The 20,777-nt window shown below is 42.1% G+C and overlaps 1 protein-coding gene across 1 annotated transcript in view; it reads right to left on the bottom strand.

Moving 5' to 3' along the window:
- Nucleotides 1-4,241: 4,241 nt before the first annotated feature.
- Nucleotides 4,242-20,777, bottom strand: part of ANKRD60 (ankyrin repeat domain 60) — a 71,501-nt gene continuing 54,965 nt past the window's right edge. The window contains exon 4 of the mRNA XM_069243583.1: nucleotides 4,242-8,440. Coding sequence (XP_069099684.1) covers nucleotides 7,995-8,440 — 446 coding nt within the window. The 3' untranslated portion in view covers nucleotides 4,242-7,994. The remainder of the gene's footprint in view (nucleotides 8,441-20,777) is intronic.

Genomic DNA, 20,777 nt, shown 5'->3' with positions numbered 1-20,777 from the left:
AAGTTCTTGTGAATTCATGAAAGCCACTATACCATTGTTGCAATTTTGTGACTTTCTTTACAAATTGGGCCCTTAATTAGGTCTGGCGTTAACAAAGACATTTCGTTTTTATTAAACTTCTATTTCTCTCTCGATCTATCAGCTGGCTTTACTGTGAGTGATTGCATTCCGCTCTTCCCCAAGAAGCATATTGGCGCACAAAGTAGTTTTGTTCAGTTGCATAATCTACTGTGGCAATCAGTGGTGTAACAAAACGGGAGGGGACCCCCTGCAAAGAACATGGAGCCCCCTGCACACCAGACTCAGGGCAGGTGTTGTGCTGATGGGGCCCTTAGTTATGTCACTGGTGCCAATATGTGCATTTTGAGACCAAAGCCTTTTTTTTTGCCAGTGTTTGTTACAATTGTGAGGGCCTGGCAGCTCCCACAACAATAAAGTGTTACAAAAGCCATGTCAAAAAAAGATGTGCATTGACAAAACCAAAAGATTCACAAAAAATGTCGGATAAGTTGGCTATGCCAGTGCTTGCTTTTTTAATGCTTCCCATAATCTTGTTGAAAATGGTTACAACTGATTTTCCATAAGGAATATTTTGGGTAAATACTAGCATGCATCAACACTTTTTACTAAATGACGCTTTAAAGAAGTAGCACCTAAAACTTCACAGTAGCAAAACCTTTTTTTTCCTACATGCATTTTTTTCAGGAACATTTTATTTTGAAAGCAAAGAATCATCACTCTTGCTTACAGGCTTCTGCAGACATTTGCATCTAATCAGAGAGCCTTTTGGGAGCATTATACTTGGCCTCAAATTGTTAAACTTTTCAAACGTGTATACTTATTAGGGGCGAGCGCAAAGCGCTCCGTCCCTCTTCTCATCGCTCTTTAGGGGGATTTTAACCACGCCCATGTTACGTCAATCACTTTCAGTGGTTCGTGGACTTGCCCTTTAAAATCCGCTTGTTTTCATTCGTGGAAGGCATGCATACGTCATACCTTTTCTGGTGTTTAGCCCTTCTCAAGAGCACCGGTAAACTACTGGAAACATACGGGGCTCCATGTTTTCCGTATAGTTTCTGGACTACTTTTTCCTCTTTATTTCGCAGCGCGATCGCGCTCGCTTTTTTTTTTTTCATTTAATGTGCCAAGAAAAGTCCAGTTAGGAGAGTACAACGCTAATAGTTCTAACTCAGTGTAATGTGAGACCTGTTGCATTGCAAATGCTTGTTTTTTTACTGGAGCCACTGTCAGTAGTGCAGTGTGTCATTCAGATAAAGATTACACACGGTTCCATATAGAAAAATGGGTTTCTTTCAGATAGAACGCTTGGTCCGTAGATGAGAACCAGAGCTGTTCCTTCTGTTTGTGTATATATTTAGATCAGAGTTGATTTTTTAGCCTGGACTCCCCCGATGTGGCCCTACCATTAATTTTTGGAGGGTAAGCAATGTGGATGTTGCCTAATTGGCCTCGCACTCGTTGTTGCTTGGATAATATGTTTTTATCACTTGGCACTTGAGTGATTTTGCACTTCAATCTGGGTTTGCATAATGTAGTCTAGTGTAAATTATTTTCTGTATATGAACTATGTTATAGTAATGATGGTTTCTTTCTTTCTTCTTTAAATTTTTTTAGGTTTTGATTTATATCTGGGGAAATTCCCACCATCCATAGGATTAGGTATGTTACTAGGTCCTGATGAATCGCATAAGTTAATTTTCCAGACATTAGCGAGAAACATGTTGACCCATTACATAGAGTAACACAGGGGACCCTGTGTGCTCCGTCTCTTATATGCCATTGTTCTCTAAGAGACATTATTTGTACTATACCGATGCGTATTTTTATGGGGTTTGTGGTCATTATCCCACTAATTCCCCCTATTCTGGTTTTTAATCTTGTCAGAGGTATAAGCACGAGTATTAAAATTATTATCAGTTACCTCTAGGCATTTTTAATCTCTTTATTTACCAATCCTTCATTTACCTGTTTTTGACCGGCTATACTTGATTCACAAAAGATCACTGGCAAAGAGCCCCCTTGTGGGGCCCGTCAGGCATTGCAGCGCCGGCCTGACGAGGAGCTGGCCCTATGATGAAGCATGTCACCGGATGGTGAGTGAGGGCTCTTGCTTCGAACAGCTCTGGTTCCCATCTACGGACCAAGCGTTCTATCTGAAAGAAACCCATTTTTCTATATGGAACCGTGTGTAATCTTTATCTGAATGACTGTCTAGTGGGAACTTTACACACGGGACCAGGAGTTAGACTCCGAATATCCCATTTCCCTGCCCCGCCACTGTTGTTTTTTCGAGTAGTGCAGTGTGACCTTAAAATGTTTATTTACAGCGCTCATCCTTATAATGAAGGCCTTTCATTAATGAACCATAAATACAAGTTCGAACAACATTAACATATGGGCACACATATTACCCAACTGCAGACAGTTCCCTTCTCTATAAGCTAGCTGCCAAAGGGTTTGTGCTGCAGGGGGTTGGGCCTACTTGTCCCAAGGTCAAAATAAACACGAAAACTTGTTGTTCTTGACCCCAAACAATATGTGTTGGGCAATAGGAATTCCACATCTGCTAATACAGCAAAGTGTGCCACAATAGCATCATATTATGATGCTATTGTAAAAACAAGCCCAAAGTGCACCATATTGTAAATAGGTGGGGCAGGGGCGGTGCATGAAAAGTGGCACATCAGGACCGATTCACCACTTTCTTGTAGCTCTGGACCACTGTTTTACCTCAGAAGTCACACTTGCATATCCATGTAGTCACACTGGTGAGCGCACACTGAATATTGTGTGAACAAATTGTGCATGCTCGGACTAAGAAACATGCAGCCTTCATTCGTAGAACGTAATACAAGGTACGTTCCGCTGAAGAGAGGCTTGCTGCTGTGCGGTTTACATATATGAACAATGGAAATGTGCATGCATCTCTGCTTAATAACTGTCTCATAAATAAAGGTAAATCTCCAGACCCTCCGTTTCACCAGCAAGTCTTGCCCAGGTGTATGCTACTTGCCACCGATGTCCCATAGAGGACACACTGTGACTCTTCAAGATGTCACCTCAGCTGAATATTGCCAAACAATTACAGCTACATTTAGTCAAGGTTGACTAGCAGTTCGTGTTGAGATCCCTCAGATTGTCACCAGCACTAAGACTGCGCCAGTGTAGAAAAGTGCAGTACAGAAGAGACAAATTAAAGTAAGTGTGTGTTTAACATGGACCTCTGTAAGCTCCCAGCCTCCAACAGTGGACTCCTCTGCATATAACTCAATGGATTTCCTGTGTCGAAGCAGTGTTCCAAGATATCACAGTCACGCTAGGCTTGGCAGTTGTGAATTCCCTTATCTCACTGCCAAACGTGTGAATAGTGTCCCCATTCATTTTCAAACTCAGTTCTGTCATTTGAGTCCGGAAGCTTCTCAAAACATGGCTTGTCTGCCATACTCTAACCTGTTGATTCCAGCGCTCAGCTAGCTTTTTCCAACCTTTCACTTACACTGGCATTCTGGTTGGGATCACTGTCATGCTATGCACATCTTATATAATCGAACATATCATAGCACTCTGACCCCAAAAACGCTGTGTGGGCAGAGGTGCGTGCATAATAAGTACTTTCATTAAAGTGAGTTATATATTCAACAATTTTGCTGGTTACACCTCACATAGAAACCACAAAAGTTGGGAATTACAGCTCCTCAAAGAAATTAGAAGGCAAGTAAAACCTGTCAGTCCACTGAACCAATGCCCACAAAAATATTCCATGGAGACTGAAGTTTGCACTATCATGGCTTGTAAAGTCATACTCTCAGCAAGTTTATAAATGTAGCGACTGATTGGCATTAGAGTTAGTTTGCCAGTGCCCGGGAGATATGTGTCAGCAGTGCCACCGGGTTGGAGCTGGTGTCATCATGCATACCCAATTAATGTGTCCTTGTGTTTAGGTTTGTGTGTGTGTGTGTGTGAATGAAGTATCTGAGTGAGCTCATGACAATAATCTTCCAGAGTAATAGTTCTTAACCTTTTGACCTCTGTGGGCGGCACTTAATCACTATTGGAAGCCGGGACTCAGGACCTAGCAATTTCTTTAATTTGAACCTCAAAAGAAAAACACAAGTACAGAAACAAACATCAAACAAATAAATTATGAAAAAATGATTTAATTTACAAACAAAAAATATAGAAAAATTGAAACTTTAAATTTAATAGAAAAGTTGGGGCTTTTCAAAATGTGGTTTAGCTCAAAAAGGCAAAGCAATATGCTAGACTCTAGTATATAACTTTGTTTTTATTTGCTCCCAATGCATCCTCTCTTTCTGCTGGCGGATATCAGTGCTTCAGTTGTTGGTGTATATCTGTGCTGGCCCCACAAATCAAGGTAACTTAATTTTTTGCCTTCAGTTTCAACTTCATTCACATTTACAGAATGTATTAAAAAATCAATTTTGCTTTGTCATGTGTACGAACTTTAGTAATATGCTAATATTTTTTAATTGTGTGAGCAGTCACTGAGTGTGTATCGTCGACCCCTAGGGGTGAGGTGAGAGATGGACTTGTTTATTATCGAATAAATGAAGACTCAACAGGATCCTCACATTAAGCAGCATTGATATAAGGTGTGTTTCTTTCCTCTAAAATGGACTGCACATTTAGTAGGCAGGACAGAATGAGTGAGAGGATGAATCCTTTAAAAAGGTGACCATGTTGGATCAATGTGTTAATCCCTTTGTGTGCACTGACTTACGGGGAGGAGAATTAATAACAAAAAATGAGTTCCTTCAAAGAGTCAGTTAAAGTAACACTAATCTCATCATCATCATCACTGCTTAATTGACTAAAGCAAAGAAACTGACTTAGGAACTGAATGTACTTACAAAACACTAAGGGCAGATTTACGAGGAACTGGTGCAGCGCAGAGCTGTGTCAAATTTGGTAGCGCCTGAGTCAGTTCTGAAAAGGAGGGATGCGCCATATTTACAAATATACGGCGCAGCCTCGTGTTTCCCTAGCTCTGGCACTAAATTTAGCTGCCAGCGTCAATTCAGGCATCTTTGCACCAAAGTGCAAGGGTGTTGGCGTTAAAGGGAATTATTATTTATGTGAGGGAAGGGGCACCTTCCTGCACATAAACAATCATTCATGGTGTTTTGCTCTTTCTATGTGTGCTGCAGAATGCAGCATACATGAAAAAAGCCAAAATGCGGAGAAATAAAAGCATGGCGTTACTTTTTGGCACTGCCTCAGATTTACGATTGCTAGTAAATCTGGGGCAGCATCAAAAGCAATGGGAGTTGCATGGAAACGCCCACAGCAACACCCATTGCACACCCGTCTGCCGCAGAAAACTGCGTCGGAGGGGCCCATATTTACAAGGCAGTGTTAAGCCAGAAAAAGTGGCTTAGGACCACCTTGTAAATATGGCGCAGTGCACAGTGCCACCGGAGTGTCACAAAACAAGATGCTCCGGTGGTGCTAGGGGATTGTAAATAAGCCACTAAGAGGGCCGAGATTGATATGATAGATGGGATATTCACTTAAACTGAGCTAAAGGATGGACAGTCAGGGAAGCCTGTCATTACAAGAGTCTGAAAAAGATTAGGGACTCTATTTAGGACTTGAAAGACAGGATACCCCGTCACAAACATGAAGGTTGCACCGGCCTGCATATTACAAGAGGATTATAGTCTAAGGCAGTTGTGATACAGTGGACGGGATATCCGCCACATTTCGAGGAGTTATTCCATCAACGTATTTATGCCCTAGATGTAATAGCTCAAACTGGTTCAGCATCATTTAAACTAATTTTTTACATATGAGGTTATCAAGTAAACCTGATGAGTGACAGGGAGGAATGTTTACATTTGCATATATATAATGTGCAAAGGAGCTTTGCGGGTTGTGTATAACACGGATTCTTATTATTAACTTGGGGATCATACAATGGATTTCCTAGCAGAAAGAATTCTGAGATGTTAACAAATGTACTCTCTCAAGCAACCATGTTAATTTTTAAACCAGAAGCAATGCAAATGTGCATAAGTATATGTAACAGAGGCATTGCTTTGCCTTCTAAATATGTTAATACACGCAGAATTCCAGTTTTGCATAAATAAACAGAATGATTTACTCAAAGAATGTAGTGGACAGCAGTTTATCCGGAGTTATTGCTCACACATAGAAAGAGTTTAGAAGGTTTTGATTAAACGTTTCAATGTGGACAGATGTTTAAATACTGATCGGATACTGAGAAAATAATACAATAAAATAAAATTACATAGCTGTAGAAACAGAGAGAGATCAGCAGGCACACTGGTACTTGTCATCAGAAACTCTACAGAGTTCTCAGGGCCATTCCTGCTCTTGCATTATCATTACACTAGACAAAGAAAATATGCATTTCAGGTGGTTTAAAAAAAAAAAAAAATTACAACCAACCACATCTCCATCTACATGTTGCTTATAATCTAAGACCAAAAGGAAAGTTATTTAGATCCATCTGAGCAGATTGGAGGTGGATGGTAAAATCAGGATGAGGGAGGGAGACAGGGATAAATACCTCTGCAGCATTTAAAATGCAGCCCTCACCTGTAAGTACAAACTTCTTGCAATAGTTTTGCTATAAAATACATACCAATTTTAAGATGAGCATCCGTTGAGGTTCAAAAACTAGTAATTGAAGTTGGATGTGAGACTTGTTGCTGGTTGGTTGCTGGTAGTAACATTCCCTATGATAAACAGCCCTCTTCACAGTTTGACTAATGAATATTTATCATTCTAGTGTCTCACCAGGCGGCGCTTTAAGATTCAGACATGAAGGTTAAATCAGACGTTTAAAAACAGATGTAAAATGCTCGGGACTCTTCAAAGGCCTGACTTCACTGTGAATATGAAAATAATTTAAAGTGGGAAATAACTACCTACAAAATGGGTCTACATATAGATTTTTGAAATCATTATCTCCACCTTTTTCCTTCCTGTTGGTATTCGTTTTCACTGAAGACCGCACAAAAAACGTCTCAATAACCACATTATGGCTGCTAACAGGCATCTAAAAAGTGCCCAGCATGTGGGTAGCTGGGGTTTCTGATGTCTACGAGTGCTATATGGCCTACACTAGGGCTATGTATGTGAATCATTCTTACTGACAATTTGCTTTCCCTGATTCAAGTGCCCTAAAACAGTGCTCCCAGGAGGAGAGGCAGCTTGGGTGGGGTGGGGTGGGGCGACAGCTTTATGAGTAGTCATAGACCATCCTAATGGAGAGCAACAAAACAGGTAGCCCAACTTTCACTCAACTTTTGGAACCAAAAGTAGTATCTGAAAAAGGTCAAACATGCTTCTTTTCACAATTTGGTATGGCATGTGCGGTGCTGTGGGCATGTTCTGAGATTAGTGTGCTATAGAACACAGCATTAGAGCACTAGAGCAAGCCACAAGAGAGGGAGTGAACAGGAGTGGACAGAAAGATACACAGCTGTAAAGTAGTCCCTGGAGCAATTCAATGAAAGCACTCGAATTGAGGCAGAAAGTTACACCCAAACAGCGAATAGAATTAGGTTAGATATGAGTAGTCCACAGAACTGAGCCATGGCATGATTGACAAAATCTCAAGCCAATCCTTTAAAGCCAAGGCCCTTAGACTTGCTCCAGTGAAGAGAAGAATTCATCCTGGGAGAGGCATTATCTACATGCACCTATTAGCAATTCGCTGTTGAGTGGTTTACCATAGATGTTTCCAGGATTCCAGCCAACTTCATGCACCTCTGTTGCTTTGAGTTTTGGTCATGGTCTCCAGCGTTTGGAAGGATTCAACTGATAGTGAAAGTTTCACCCCTCTATTCGATCTGCACCATTTGTTGCTGCAGTAATGCAAGAGTATTGTCTTAAGCTACAAAAACTCAATTGCTTAAACCTACTGCAGATCTGCTCCTCTTTTGTATCTATATATACAGTGTGAAATTTGACTCAAAGACGTGCTAACAGGGCACCTGGTTAGGTCGCTTCTTGAATGCTTCTGAGGGATAAGATGTGGTACACTGGTTTTTGGAAGCACTAAAACTCGTGCCTTGAAATTCTCCCTTTTTAAGAAGATTTGCCATATAGCGCTTGGCATGTGTGCCTGACCTCCAGGTTTTCAGTTTGGAGTCAAACTTCTGATGTGCAAAAAGTTCAGATTCATCGAGGTGCATCTTCACTTTGACACCCGCTGCTCTTTGCCGCCACTGGAAAAGAAACAATCTTCGTTCACTTGTTTTGTGGCCCCAGATATGTGCAAGGTCCAGAGCTGTCCGCCCCTTTCCATCCGCATCACTGATCTGCGCACCATGGGCAAGGAGCTCCTCCAAGCAGTCTGATTTCCCCATGGAAGCAGCAACGTGGAGAGCACTTGTGCCAAGCTGTGTCTTTGCACAAACATCTGCACCTGCAAAATGATAATACACAATTACATAAGTGTGGTAACCACAGAGAGGGGCAAGTTAATCGGTGTATTTTAGCCAGTGTGTGTCTCTGGCAACACCCCTTGCACAAATGGTGACAGGCTCATGACAGCTACTATGATTATGTAATCAGAGGCTCATCATTCAGGGAGCATAGGACCTTAATATCAGTGCAGACCTAAATTACGATACCTGTGTAAACAGGAGTTTGTGCAGAAAGCAAAGTTAACAGTAATGTGGTAATTGCTGCACACAAATAGATCCCCACATACACATACAATGTTTCCTGGTAAACTTGGTCAGTTTTATGCTGCAAAAATGTACGTGAGACAACATGGTGGTAAATTCCCATACATCAGAATATAGGCTCAGCATGCAACTATTTTTTTGTAATTCACAATTGTCAGCTAGGATTTTTTTTTAATATATTTTTATTTATTACTTGGAATACAGTACAAACGAATTATCTCGGCATTAGCCACTCCCAAAATTTAATGCAGTGAATACCAGGTCCTTTGCATCAAGGCCACCACGCGACTTAATCCAAAATTGTCAATTTAAAAATTCTCATTGTGCAAACCCATTCACGAGGCACTTATTTCGCCAATTTCCCCACTCCTAAGATATGAGGCAATAAAGCGACAGTGCAAAAATATTAATAAAAGTATAGCCAGCCAGATAGCAGCAGGCTTAAACCTAAAAGGCGACAAACTGGCTGATAGCAGTGCGAGACACATGATTAACGTTCTTAATCCTAGTGCCCCGAGTTGTCCTAATCACATATTATTGATTTTTTCCGACTCAATATATAAATAAGCAATTCAACAAACAATAAATGAGATAAACTGAACAATAAAATGACACTGCAGTAACAGTTTCAGCATCTGATCAACAATTAGTAAAGTGAAGTGCCTGGTGGGACTCATAGCCCCCCATTGCACAGCATATGGCCGGAATTAAGTGGCAGTGCAAAACATGACACATTTTAGGGCAATCCAGGGGCCCTCAATTAAAGATAAACAGTGCCCTGAAAGCCAACGTTTCCCAAATGATTAATAATATAAAGTGACTGTGCAAGTAAAGTGGCAGTGTATGACATAATGCAAAATATAATGGAATCAAAAGACCATTGATTAATGAATGACAGTGCCCTAAAAGGCAGTGCCCCCCCGTGGACTGATAGTATAAAGTGAATGTGCAGAAACTAATAAAAGGGACTTTTTTCCTTTTCAAATGAATGAAAAAAAGTGACAATGCAAATGGCTGCATACAGCAACCCAGCAACTGACCAACAGGAAGCGTGCAAATGCAATAACCATATATATCTAAAATATACAAAAATGTCAAAGAATCTATACAAGAAATCTTTATCAGTTTTCAAACACCTCGTCTTGCACATCTTCCCCAGAAAATAGCCCCCAAATTATTTTATAACTATGTAAATAAATTTCCTCATTTTCTTTAACCATTTCTCAAATGTAGGTTTCATTGGAGATTTCCAGAAACTAGTGATAATGGAGCGAGCCACCAGGATAGAAATATAGGTAAATTGGCCACCCTGTACCTCGACCTGCGATGGAATAGCAAGGCCACACAGAATGGTACTGGGTGCAGGTTTGACCTCGTAGCCCACTTTGAATGAGATGTATTAAAAAATCTGCAGACAAAACTTAAAACAGCTGCACAGTTCATAAACAAATGACCCACAAAATTTCACTCCTTTACATCTGGAACATTCTATTGAGCCTAGCTGGGGTACAATAGAGCATGCAAGCATTAAAAAACATCATCTTATGAACATTTGCCCCCTGCAACAGCGTGAATCCCTACTCAAAGTACTTAGACCAGCTCTCGACATTGATCTCAATCTGTGTACATTCCCGCCATTTAATCCAGATTTTAGGGGAGGGGGGCAGAGGACTTGTCCGGGCGAAGCTCCCTATACCGTAATAGTCCGGAAAATCAACAAGGCCTTACACCTGACTTTCTTTGGCATCTTGGGATCGTGGATAACACCTTGGCAAGTTGGCGATCTTGCATCGATCTAACATATATATCACCAGAGAGTTATCGAACTGAGATTCCTGCATGGAGAACTGACACAGATATAAGGCTATGAATGTAAAGTAATACGTCCTAAGATAGGGAAGAGCGAAACTTCCCTCTGTCTCAGGCAGTTGGAGTGTTTTCAAGCTAGCCCTGGGGATTTATTGCCCTGTATGAATGATGGAAAAACTTCTCTCTCGCTTATGAAAGAAGCCTTCCGTTAACTTGCAGGAAGCATGCATTAAAAGAAACAATATAAGTGATAAAACCAACATCCTTATAAGCAATATCAGCCCGATCATAGAAATAGGGAGTGATTTACAGAGAGCGAATAGGGAGCAGATCTTAGTCAACAGGGGGCAACATTTAAACAGTAACTGTCCGAGACAAAATCTGAATAAAATACTTATAATCTGTGTTTAAGAGTGTCCCGGGCCTACACAAAGATGTGGGTAATTCATCCTTGCCTTGCTTGAAAACATTTACTAAAAAGCTTTTCTTAAATGAGGGTGGATTAGAGCCCCTAGCTAGGATAGAACTGAACAAATCAGCAAAAGGCGCAGCTAATAAAGTGCAGAAGTGTTTGTAAAACGTGGCCCCAATCCCATCTACCCTGGGGCCTGGGACCCAGAAACCTCCCTTATAACCCCTAGCTGGGGTGATTGGTCGTATCAGCAGACCCGCAGCCTCACTGCTTAACTCTGGAAGATGTACCTTCTGTGAAAACGTACCCGCCAGGGCGAGGTCCCAGATGCCAATATCTGATTTGTCTTTCCATGATCCCTTTCTATCTCTTTCGTGCCAGGATCCCTTAAACCAGTAATTAAGTTTCCATTATCTTTTTTTTCTTTGGCCTTCCGCGCCAGGAAATGACCCATTTTCTCCCCCTTTTCATACACCTAAAAATTGTAAGGTCATCAGTGCTCTAGAAAGAAATCCTTCAGAGCTCCTCCCTTTTCCAGCCATAAATGAAGGGAGACGGCTTTGTGGGAGCTATCCCATATGCCTCATCAGCCTCTCCTTGCAATTTCTACTGCCTTTCTTTGTCTTTCTTCCTTTGAAAGGCCAATGGAAAGATCATAGCCCCCTGAATGGTGGCTTTAAAAGCTTCCCAAACAATGGCACCTTCTGCTGTACTGGCATGGATTCGAAAAAGCTCTGCGGAAAGAGACCGGGAAAATAAGTCCTGGGTCAGCAGTGGCTTATCTATAACCCATCTCCCCAGTGCTCTAGAGCGAAATCTAGACAATCTTAATACAATCATCCAGTGGTCCAAAAATGACCCAACGTGATAATGAGAAGAAATATTTGAGATGGTTAAGGGGACTAAAAAAGTCTATCCTTGAAGCAGATTGATACTTTTTTTGAGGAGCAATAATAAATTCTGGTTGTGGGACTTGACTCATGCCAAACATTTTGGACCCCTAACCTAGAGCGCATATCTAAAAAGACCCTCTCTATGTTGTGCTTATGCTGCCCCCAATTTGGATTAGAGGAATCCACCCCTGGTGCTGGAAGACAATTAAAAATCATCCCATATAATAGGCACCCTGGGAAGTTTACATAGTTCCCACAGCAATCAATGGAAAGGGTTGATAATATCAGATATTGGCCCGTAAAAGGAGACACTGTTGTATCTTGTGTTGGAAACCACTGCTTCCTGTGAGCTGAATGTGCACAGGAAAAAAACACTCTAGCTAACCCTGGGGTACCGGAGTTTATTGCCCTGCTTCCCTCGAACAAAATGTGTCTCTTGTACGAGTATGACAGAGGAATCATATTGCAATAGACTCCAAAAAACTGGATCTTTTTAGTCTATTATTGAACCCAATCACGTTGTGCCAAACTATAACAAAATCTGTTCCCTTATTATCCATCTGCATAACTTTTTACCGCCCTGATAAACCTTTCTCTACTCGGCCATATGGATGTATCCAGGCTCTGCCCAACTACTGTACCCCAGCAGGGTTTTTTTAGCCCCTTTGATGCAATATCAGTACCTTGTATCACTAAACGTGCCCCCTCCAACAGCAATGCAAAGCACTGAAACAAACCACCATTTCCAGAAGCCCCAACCCTGTGGTCCTCACCAACCCCTCCCTACCCTCACGTCTTGGCCCCACTCTCCACAAAGTGGGGAGAAGAAAGAAGAAACAGAAGAAAGTGCCAGTGCTGCAGTCAACCTTTAGATTTTAAAAAAGACTGCTCAACATTAGACTCAGATTTGAATTCATGTATACAATCGAAGTGATGGCAATAATGATTTATCCATAACATAGCTGCCAAAACATGCTCCCTCCCCCAACTAGTTATACTTGCTAATCTTTCACCATAGCTCCCATATTAGGGTGCTCTAAAATACTGCCAAATGACTAAAAGCCTCTCCACCCTCCCTGCTCTCTGCATATACTTCCTCGAAATTTTTAGTTCTCAGCATTTTAGTCCACCAGTTTTGAAGCTTTGGAACTCAATGAGTCCTCCAATTTTACAATATTAAGGATCGAGCTATTGTAAATGAGATTGCAATAAAGTGCTGCTCGTATTTACTTAATTCTTGTGCCTTTTTATAAATCTCAAATAACAATAGGTTAGCCTCAACTTCAATCTCAGAATTTAGACTTCTATTTATTACCATAACTAGTTACTGCCAAAATTGAATCAATTTGGGGCAGTCAAAAAAATTATTAAGCCAGTTCTCCTTTCCCTCCCGATGATAATGAAAACATTGGAATGATACTGAAGAGAACATTTTATGTAAGGCCTCAGGAGTGTAATATGCCATCCATCGGGACAAAGATTACATCCTTTTGTAGAATGCTGCTCTTAAGTATTTATGCCCTATGTCAGCAATTAGCTACCAATGTTCTTTTGTGATCCTGCATTGTGTTTGCTCAAAGATTTTTTTCCCTAAAATCAATAATCAATTTGTGAGCTGACTGCTCACCTAGCAGTCTATACCAATTACCAGTGCCTATTAGTTTACTCCTTATTAGAGCCCTTCAAAGCAGGCTTTTTTGTAAACTAGCTTATGGTATATTAGTTTTAAGAAAATGAATAATCTGTCCAAAACTCAAGAAGAGCCTAGTGCCCTGACCCCCTAGATGTAATATGATCTCATCCCATGTCATATAGTTATCTCTCACTATGGAGTCACTCAGCTCTCTGAAGCTTTTGGTATTCCACAATCCTATCACTGAACTAGGAGCCAGATGTAGGAAACTTTTGCGAGTCGCAAATGGCCCGAATCGCAATTTGCGACCCCGCAAAATTGGAAATGGGATGCAAAAATCCAATTTCCGACTCGCAAAATGCGACGCGAGCCATTACCGACTCGCAAAAATAGCGATCCCATTTTGCGATCCGCTAATAGGAAGTCGCAATTTGCGAGTTGCAAACCAAATGCAATAGCCACTCGCAAATTGCGACTAGTCGCAAAAAGCCCATTTTTCACTTCCAATTTACCACTAACTCAGAGCAGGTGGTAACCAGAACCAAAGTATAAAAGGAGACCCAGAAGGCACCTAGGTTACTCAAGATGGTGGAGATATATGTGATAGGAATGAGGAGGAGAGCCCACGCCGCCCAGCAGAGGAGGAGGAGGAGCCAGAGACAGGAGAAGATATACAGAACCAGGCAGACACTTTTCCAACAAACTGAGGAGAAGATTTATGATAAATATAGACTCAGCAGTGCAGCAATACTGGATTTAATAGAATTACTCAATCCACAGCTACAACGCCAGACTTTGCGCGGCTGCGCCATCCCTACGCATGTGCAAGTGCTTTGCTCACTGCACCTCTTGACGTTGGGTAGCTATCAGGGGGTCATTGCCGTGGCAGGTGGGGTATCCCAAAGTTCACACTCACGGTTCTTCAGGGCATTCCTAGATGCCTTACTCACACACATGTCCAGATACATATACCTACCCAGGAATGAGGCAGAAATCAACAGCACCAAGTTGGAATTCTACAGGATTGCCAACTTCCCTCATGTAATAGGGTGTGTAGACGGGACACATATACAAATATGCCCTCCTGCAAACCTGGAATACCTGTTCTGCAATAGGAAGTGTACCCACTCACTGAACATCCAGGTGGTATGTGACGCCCATTATGTTATCACTGACATGGTTGCCAAATTCCCAGGGAGTACACATGACTCCTACATTTTCAGGCACAGTGGGATACACCAACGCCTAGAACGTGGGGAGTTTGGAGACGGATACCTACTAGGTATAGCTGAATACACCTTGCAGACATATACACAGGTCAATGTGGAACCCATCTATGCCCAGCTAACATTGTACATTTTGTGCCACACAGGTGACAGTGCATATGCACTTCGACCATGGATACTTACCCCAAACTTAACACCCAGCAATGAGACAGAGAGGCGATACAACAGTGCACATAGGAGGACCAGAAATATCATAGAACGGACCTTTGGACTGCTGAAAGCAAGATTCAGATGCCTCCACAGAAGTGGAGGTGCCCTCCAGTATACCCCAATAACAGCTTTTAAGATCGTTGCATCATGCGCTATACTGCACAACATTGCCACCAGACGTGGGCTACCTCTCACCCCTGAAGACCCTGATTCGCAGGATGAAGAGCAAGAGCTACCACATCGCCATCATGGGGATAGAAGCATCGCAAATCAAGGCAGACTGAGACGGGAACACATTGCAAACCAATACTTTGGAAGATACGTGCTAACTGTCACCACACTCACTAATGTCACACACAAAGAGTCCAGGTGTGAAGTGGAACAAGTGATTTAATTTGTGCAACCAAAAAAACTATATACATTGACAACAGTTCAGGGGCTGTAACAGTCCACCTGGCATGAGGACACATTGACCTCATGTGCCCCAACCCCAGGACAGTGTGGAGCTCATATCCTATGCCGGCCTCGGCCAGCATGGCTGGTACCAGGGGTGTCAGCAGTGCCCTGCCTTGGCCTTCCACTGCGCAACACCCTGGTGTCCCTGGCAGAGACACTGCTGATGCTGGAGCCCTCCTCGCTGTCTTGCGGCGTGTCAGCCACGCCCCTGGCCACCTGCCGTGCCTCCATTATATCAACAGCGTGGCTGAGACGGCCCAGTCCACGTGCCACATCACTGGCAAAGTGGCCCATGTCAACTTGGAGGCTGACCGTGCGCCTAGAAAGGCCAGTTGTGTTCACAGCCAGCATGACTATGGATGCAGACATCCGGTCCAGCCGTTTAAGTAGCTGCCTGTCACGATGCCTTGCACCCTCTCTCTCAGTTATGAGTTCGGCCACAAGTTGTCTCATGGAGAGTGCAAGTTCGCCCACATGTGTGTTCGGTTGTTGCAACTCCGTGTGTACAAGCTGCATACTACTTCTTTGGTTTCGCTCCATGCGCTGCATTGCCCCTGAAATTCTCCTAATCTCCTGTGTTTGCAGGCGCTGACCCCGTAGGAGTGCGGCCTAAGCACGTGACATGGAGGCGTCCCCTGACTCTGCCTGCGGCTCTGGTGGTACATTTACACGTCGCCTGCGATGCAGTGGAGACTCCGTGTCTTCTACAGTGGCACTGTGGCTGGGACCAGATGCTGGATCACACACCAGTATGGCAACTGGTGTATCATGAGGGGACTGAGTGTTGGTGGTGCAGGTCTCAGGGGTGGTTGGTCCTGATTCATCTGTTGGCTGGTCGCTGACCAGTGGCCCCTGGATGCTTTGGGTGGTGGGGGTGTCTTGTGGGAGACCTGTGGGACATAGGGAACACACTGTCAGTATCTACTATCTGTTATCAACTTCCTAATAAACTGTTGCCTATCATCTGCCTACTCGACTACATTGCCCATAATGCACCATTCTGGTTTTTCCTACTCTGAAATGGAGCTATTTTGGTTATGCATGCTACTGTGTACAAGGTGGGTGGGGGTATGGCATAATTGGGTGTACATGCATGTCTCATGATACTCACCGGTTGATGGTCCTGGCTCTGATGTATCTAGCTCTCCCATCTCGCACACTGCCTCTGGCTCAAGGGTATCCTCAACTCTTTCCTCCAGGGGTGTGGGTGGTGGTATTGTGGACGGTCCCCCTCCAGTGCCCCTCATCTCACGGAGCCGCTCTGCCACCCTCTCCTTGGTCCCGGAACGCAGGTCATACCACTGTTTTTTTAACTCATCGATGCTCCGGTGGCTGACACCCAGGGAGTTCACCTTGTCTTGGATGTCCGTCCAGATTCTTCTCTTCTCCACCTCTGGCACGGTGAGGGCTGCCCTCCCAAAAAGTTGGTCATGGTGCTGGCAACACTCCTCTGTCAGCACCTCCAGCTCTTTCTCTGCAAATTTAAGTTTGCGCTTCCTTGGTGTCTCAGCCATGGTAGCTGCTGTTCTCTCTGTTTGCAGTTCTGCTGTTAAAATGGGTGTGGTCCTCCCTCCTCCCAGGTGTATTTGTAAACTTCCTGGCTGTGATGTCATCATCATAAGCCAGGAAGTGTTTTCCAGAGTGTTCTGCAGCACCCACATTCAATTTGCAGCACAGTCGCAATTTGCGACACCCACTCGCAAATTGCGTGTTCGTTTTTAGCGCGATCGCAAACAGCGGACTCGCAATCTGCGGTGCGACTTCATTTGCGAGTCGCAAATTGAAATTGCATTTTCTTCTTGGATACCATTTAGCGAGTCGGAAATTGCGAGTCACAACGACTCGCAATTTCCGACTTGCTAAATTTTTCCTACCTACATCTGGCCCTAGATAACTTAAGCCCAAAAATACTGCACTCCTGTAATTCAAGGAAGCTATACCCTACTGGTATTTGACGAGTTTTAAGAAAAAGCTCAATCCTATACCTTAGCTCATGGATGAACTTATTCCGAATTTCTTTGGCAGTTTTGCTGTTTTTATAAAAGCTAGGAGATTTATTGCTGACTCGCAAATCATCTTATCTAACAAGACAAATTACAGCATTTCTTTACAATCAAGCAAATATGCTAACATGTCCTGCAATGCTGCCTGACAATATATTTGAAAATTAGAGAGTGCTAAGTCACCTTTAGATTTATCAAGTTGTAAAACTGAATATTTCACCCTCGGGGCACCAAAGAGTCTAGCTCCTGAGAATATGAGCTACTGACTCTTATGGGGACATTATTGAACAAAAAAAGACACAATTGCAATATGGACATCTGGATTCGAGATACCCACCCTACCACAGTCAACGGGAGAACCGACCACCATTCCAAAAGTGATTGTGTTTTTTTTATAATCCTTACATAGTTTAACTGAAACAGCTGATCACAGTTTTTGTGGCAAATATTCTCAGAAATCTAATTGGCTGGAGTGAACTAGCTTGCTGTTTTAAACAGGCAGGGAGATTCTCCACTACAGCGTTAAATAGAAGAACTTCAGTCTTACTTTCTTTTATCTTGTACCCTCTTATGTTAGTAAACTCCTTGATTAAATTCAACACTCCTTGTATATTACTGTGATACGGTTTCAAATACAATGTAATTTCGAATGTGCATATTTTTATTTTAGGCATGCCTGCTATAGGTGGAAGAATCTTCTTCATGCTTTGAATTTTACGAGCCAGTGGCTCGATAAAAGAAAGCAAATAAAATAGGAGAGAGGGGGCAACCCTGCCGAGTCCCTTTCCTAAATGTAATCTAGCCTCTAACTTTTGAATGAATAACAATTCTGCCCTGTGATCCTTGACATAGAGCCATGATCATTGTTATAAACTGCCGAGGGAATCCAAATTGACATAGATATATAGCAGAGCATCCCAACTGACTAGATCAAAAGCTTTCTCTGTGTCCATCATTATTACTATTGCAGGAGTTCCAATGTATTTCACATCATTAGTATGTAGGCCACAAAACCACTCTGGTCCTTATGTGTTAATAGCTGAGCGGCAGAGATAATCCTGGCTGCCCAAACATTAGTTAATATTTTATAGTCTGCATTTAACAGATTAATTGGGCAATATGAGTTGACCTTTAACTCGCTCTTATCCATTTCTAAAAAGCTGACTATTGTTGATTCTTTTAATGTTAACGGTATCTCTTCATCTGCTAGTATCACGTTAAATAATTCCACTAGAAAAGGCAGCAATTCCTCTGAGAAAATTTGATAAAACTCTGAAAGGAAGCAATCATTCCCACAGGCCTTTGCACTTGGCCTTTTCACGAGAGACTCCTTGAACTCAGAGGGAGTTATCTTAGACAATATAGCCTCCTGATCAGTTGACAACAACCTAGGTAGGACAATGGAGCTATGGTAATGCTCAACCTGAGACAATGTGAGTGAATAATTATTCTCATATATTCTGCTATACTGCTGCATAAATACCTGTGCGGCAGCCTCTTCCTGGAGAACTAGCACATTGATCTCAGGATCCTCAATTTGTCTAATTACTTGTTTGTCCTGTTTTAATCGTGTGGCCAAGGTTAGATGTCTTCCTATTTGTTGGTTTTTCTTGTACATCTGTTGTTGATATGCCCTAGAGCTATTTATTTCCGACAATATGAAAAAATCTTTAGGATTTTTTTTTTTAGTCCTTTCTACCTCTCGTCTCGTGAGATCAAGGCGCCCTACTCTAATGTAGGCTTCTGTAGCCCGATCGACTAACAATTGAAATTCCTTAATTCGAACCTCCTGTTGCTTATTCTGGCAAGCTTTGTATGAAATAATTTAACCTCAGGCCGTAACTTTGAAAGCCTCCCATACTACAGAAAGAGATGCTGTACTCCTGTTCAACTGAAAGAATTCTCTTATTAATTCCTTCACCCTTAACACCCACTCCTATTCAGCTGCCATCTGGTCCTCTCCTTGATACCAATGTCCAACTCAATCGATACCGTGATTACTGAGTTATGTGAAAAAGCACTTGCCCAAATATGTGAGCATCACCTCTTCAATGCATGAGACAAAAAGAAAAAATCCAGTCAAGAAGCTGTTTTGTAGCATTGAGAATAGCAACTATATTTGGACACAGCAGGGTGATCTTCCCGCCAAGGATCTGTTAATTGAAAATCGGCTTCTATTGTATTAATGATTTTCTTGGTTTTAGATTTAAGTTTTCTTTTCCACCGATTCGAAGTATTAATGGAGAGATCCTGAATGTGATTAAAGTCTCCTCCAAAGCAATATTGTGTAGCTGTATTAATGACTCAACCGCATCAGTGATAGGTCCATAATAATTCACTAAATTTACTGGGATTCCTTGGGCCAATGCTTTTATCCAAAGTCACATTCCTTTGGCATCTCTAAGCACCTCTTTTATATCCTAATCAATTCCGTTGATCGGGTGCGCTCCATTGACGCGTCCTGACCTGGAACTCCACGGAGATGGAGGTTCAGGGGAAGGGGCAGGGCCCCAGAGCGATCAGCGGTGAGTCATGCGGGACACTCCCTTTCTGCTCCCGAGCTCAATACTATTCCCAAAATCTCCACATGCGAAGGCCTACATTTAGAACTTGACGGCAGCATCAAACATTTACCTATGTGGAGAGAGGACCAATTAATACATAGAATCTGAAATGAGGATGTTCCCTTTATTGTTTTTATCTTGGCAATCTCTGGAGGTTCATTTGTGGAAATAGAAACAATGTAGAAAAGAGGTTGAGGGTTCTGTCTCCATAAACATTATGAATATAATTTCCAAAAAAAGATACTTCAGTATTCTGCCCCCTTTTCACTGTGTTGACGTAATTAAATTGCATTGTGGTCCTGCACAAGGGGACTCGATAATTAATCCTTTTTCACACTGAAATGTGCGTTGACCGACATTTGAGGGATTCCAGTTCACAACATTGCAGCAGCTAAAAATCTAAATTGTTTTTCTGTTGTATGGTGTCTTGCATGTGTAGAATAGCTGGAATGGGATATGAATGGTGAGTATGAGAGGGAATGTGTTTGTATGTGAGTAGGAGTAAACAGAGAGGAGGGAGATGAATTTGTATTTTTTCATGATTGATTCATTGTAGTATGTAATTTGTTGTATTTATTGTATATTTTTGCTTGTAAATAATTTTATATAAAGAATAGAAAAAGTATTTACTGAAACTTTGTGAGATATTTGAGTAACAGTATTATTGATTTTCATGGATAAATTCATGCTATTATAAACAAAGTTAATAAATTATGATTTGTAAATGAATTTCTGTATGACAAGTTTGCTTATTGGAGGATCAGAACTGATAGCAACTGGTTAAGTATATAGGAAGACAATTCAAGTCTAGTGGGACTTTATACTTTGTTAGCTTGTCTTCTCCACCTGGTCCAGGACATACATTC

This window comes from Pleurodeles waltl, chromosome 7 (genome assembly GCF_031143425.1).
Source record: "Pleurodeles waltl isolate 20211129_DDA chromosome 7, aPleWal1.hap1.20221129, whole genome shotgun sequence".
Lineage (NCBI taxonomy): Eukaryota > Metazoa > Chordata > Amphibia > Caudata > Salamandridae > Pleurodeles > Pleurodeles waltl.
This window is presented reverse-complemented; position numbering and strand designations above follow the sequence as displayed.